The 3030-nt window shown below is 45.9% G+C and overlaps 1 protein-coding gene across 1 annotated transcript; it reads left to right on the top strand.

The window, feature by feature from the left end:
- The first annotated feature begins 316 nt into the window (after window positions 1–316).
- On the top strand, window positions 317–1197 carry LOC112903720. Its single transcript, XM_025972943.1, has 2 exons — window positions 317–663; window positions 1188–1197. Exons 1-2 carry the CDS (start codon window positions 317–319, stop codon window positions 1195–1197), a joined length of 357 nt encoding a protein of 118 aa, XP_025828728.1.
- Window positions 1198–3030: the final 1833 nt, after the last annotated feature.

The following is a 3030-nucleotide window of genomic DNA, read 5'->3' as shown; positions in this document are numbered from 1 at the left end:
AATTTCATGGTAGAATGGCGAGAAAACCAAGTGGAAGCTCCAACCAACCTGCTAGAGCATTGGGTGATGTACTTCGACGGTTCACTCAAGCTTAGAGGCGGGGGCGCCGGAGTACTCTTCATCAGTCCAACAGGAGAACTGAAATATGTATTTTTAGATACTATTTGAGGTCTCAAATAATGAAGCCGAGTACGAGGCACTACTGCACCAGCTAATCCTAGCAGTCTCTCTGGGCATTAAGTGGCTACTTGTCTATGATGACTCCTTGTTGGTGGTCCAATAAGTCAACAAGGAGCGGGATATCAACAAGGACACCATGGATGCGTACGTCGCAGAGATACGCAAGCTCGAGAATAAGTTCTCAGGCCTAGAAATTCATCATGTGATTAGCGACAACAACTTGGGGGCAGATGTGCTCTCAAAGCTGGGCTCTGATCGAGCAAATGTCCCACCAAGAGTTTTTGTCCATGAGCTACATCACCCATCCATCAAGATACCAGATCAAAGCACCATCATTCAGGGTCCAACAGAACCAGACCGAGAGGTGATGATTCAGGTTGATTGGCGGATGACTTTTATCGACTTCATCCAGGAGCACAAACTACCCTCCGGTGTCGACAAGAAGAGCGCCGAGACTGCACGCATATTAAGGCGGAGCAAAGGGTATGTCCTAGTCGGAGACAACCTATACAAGTGTGGATCAGCATTAGGCAACTCATGAAGTGTGTCCATGCAAAAGAAGGCAAAGAAATACTCTAGGAGATCCACGAAGGCACGTGTGGGAACCATGTTTCTTCTCGCACGCTGGTCGGGAAGACTTTCAAATCTGGGTTCTATTGGTCGACGGCTTTGGCAGACGCCGAAGAACTCGTCTGCTGGTGTATGAATTGCAAGTTTTTCAGCAGTCACCCCCACGTCTAGGCTCACAATCTCATCACCATACCACCTTCATGGCCGTTTGCATGCTGGGGCCTGGACATGAAAGGGCCCTTAACAACTATGCCAGGAGGTTTTCCTCACGTGTTGGTGGCCATCGACAAGTTTACGAAGTGGATTGAGCACAAACCAATTACAAAGCTCTCCGCAGATCGAGTGGTCCGCTTCATCTGCGATATCCTGCACCGATTTGGCTTCCCCAACACTAGCATTACGGATCTAGAATCTAACTTTCACTCACATGAATTCAGGGAATTCTGAGAGTGCAGCGCCATTGAGGTCAAGTATATCTTAGTAGCTCACCCGCGGGCCAACGGCCAGGTTGAGCGCGCCAACAGCATGATCCTTGATGGACTGAAGAAAAGACTCTATGATGAGAACAACAAAAAGGGTAGCAAGTGGATCCATGAGATCTTGTTAGTAGTCTGGGGGCTTCACACACAACCAAGCAAAGCCATAGGATAGTCACATTTCTTCCTCGTCTATGGGTCCGAAGCCATACTACTGGTTGATGTCATGTGGCAACCTCCATGACTGGAGATGTACGAACAAGGCGAGGCCAATGATGCAAGACATCTTGAACTTGACTCAGCTGAAGAAGTCAGATGCAATGTCCTCCTCTAGTCGGTCTGCTACTTACAAGGCGTTCGTCGTACCACGAACGGAACATTCAAGAAAGATCCTTCAACATTAGAGATTTGGTCCTTCACCACATCCAGGATGAAACTGGGCTGCACAAGCTCAACTCGCGATGGGAGGGTCGTATCACTTACAATACCCTAATAGCCAGGAAGTCCCAAACTCCTGGAATATTGAGCACCTACACCATTTCTACCCTTAGATATCTTGTATCCAAAGTTATCAGCTGTAGCGCAGCATCTTGTCATCAATAAAGAATTGATTCAATCTCAAAATGACTACTTTTTCTTTAGCAACATTGAAAGAATTCGGGAGCTGCAGCCACGAGTACTAACAATACGCTAACTACGTTAAGTCTTCTATTATACTCGGGGGCTATGCCATGAGTACCTTTTGACATGACTACTTCGCAATGGCCCTACGGGTCGCCAGGCACTAAGTACTTGCGAACACTACCGACTACTTCGAGTACTACCCTACACAGTTCACCAGAACTAATGGCTCTAGTTACTATGATACAGTTGGGGAGGCTTCTACGCCTACAAAACAATCTAGGACATCACACAATGCCATTTCACCCTGGTTTGTCTACATCCTTGTTTGGGTTTAACTTTTGAATGCACAACCATTGACTACCTTCAGAGGCGTTGCCTTCTGGGTAGCTCTATATGGGCGTCTCTATTATTTCTAAGTCCTATGATTTTTTGGTCCTACTCTACGAGTCAGCACACCGAACACATCAACAGGCAAGCATCTAGTACATATGTTTACAGTTGTACATAGCTATGATAGAGTTCTCAATGTTTTCACATCTGAAGCTACTCCTGTTCTAAGCTATCGACTAGCTTCTGGGCTACCGGCTTCACCTCTTCAACAAGTTCCTTAAACTTGTCATCAGTGCAGTCTATAGACATCCCAATCGCTAGCAGCTCCAGGTTGATCTTGGGCCAATAGGGCTTAAAGAGTCCTAGGATGTGCTCCACGTAGGTCCTGGTGGTCTCTGATACATAACTAGAAATTACTTGGGGAGTTTCGTGAAGTCGCTCCAACAGCGTCTTGTTGCTCACCACCCCTTCTTCTAGTGGATCCACCATGTCCACCACAACCTGGGCAGCACCTTAGCTCTTCAAGTTCCTTCTTGTTTTGCTCTTTTGCAGCGGTCAACTCCTTGATCTGTGTCATACAATTTACAAGTTGTACATCTGCACCTTAGAGGGCTTGAATCAACTTCTCCATGTCATCTGAACAATGGTACACAAGATTCTTCAAGTCAATGATCTCATCATCCTTATTTCTTATGATATTATTAAGTTCTTCAAGCAAAAGGAGATGGAGATGCACTTGTACTAAGTTCAGATACTACTCACCACTTGTGACAAGCAAGGATAAAGCAGTCGATAGAGTATTACTTCGGTAAGATTTGTCCTGTAGTATGTTTCTATCCTTCAGATTTTC

The sequence above is a fragment of the Panicum hallii genome, chromosome 8 (genome assembly GCF_002211085.1).
Source record: "Panicum hallii strain FIL2 chromosome 8, PHallii_v3.1, whole genome shotgun sequence".
NCBI classification, from domain to species: domain Eukaryota; kingdom Viridiplantae; phylum Streptophyta; class Magnoliopsida; order Poales; family Poaceae; genus Panicum; species Panicum hallii.
The sequence above is the reverse complement of the archived record's forward strand: the minus strand, read 5'-3'. Positions and strand labels throughout refer to the sequence as shown.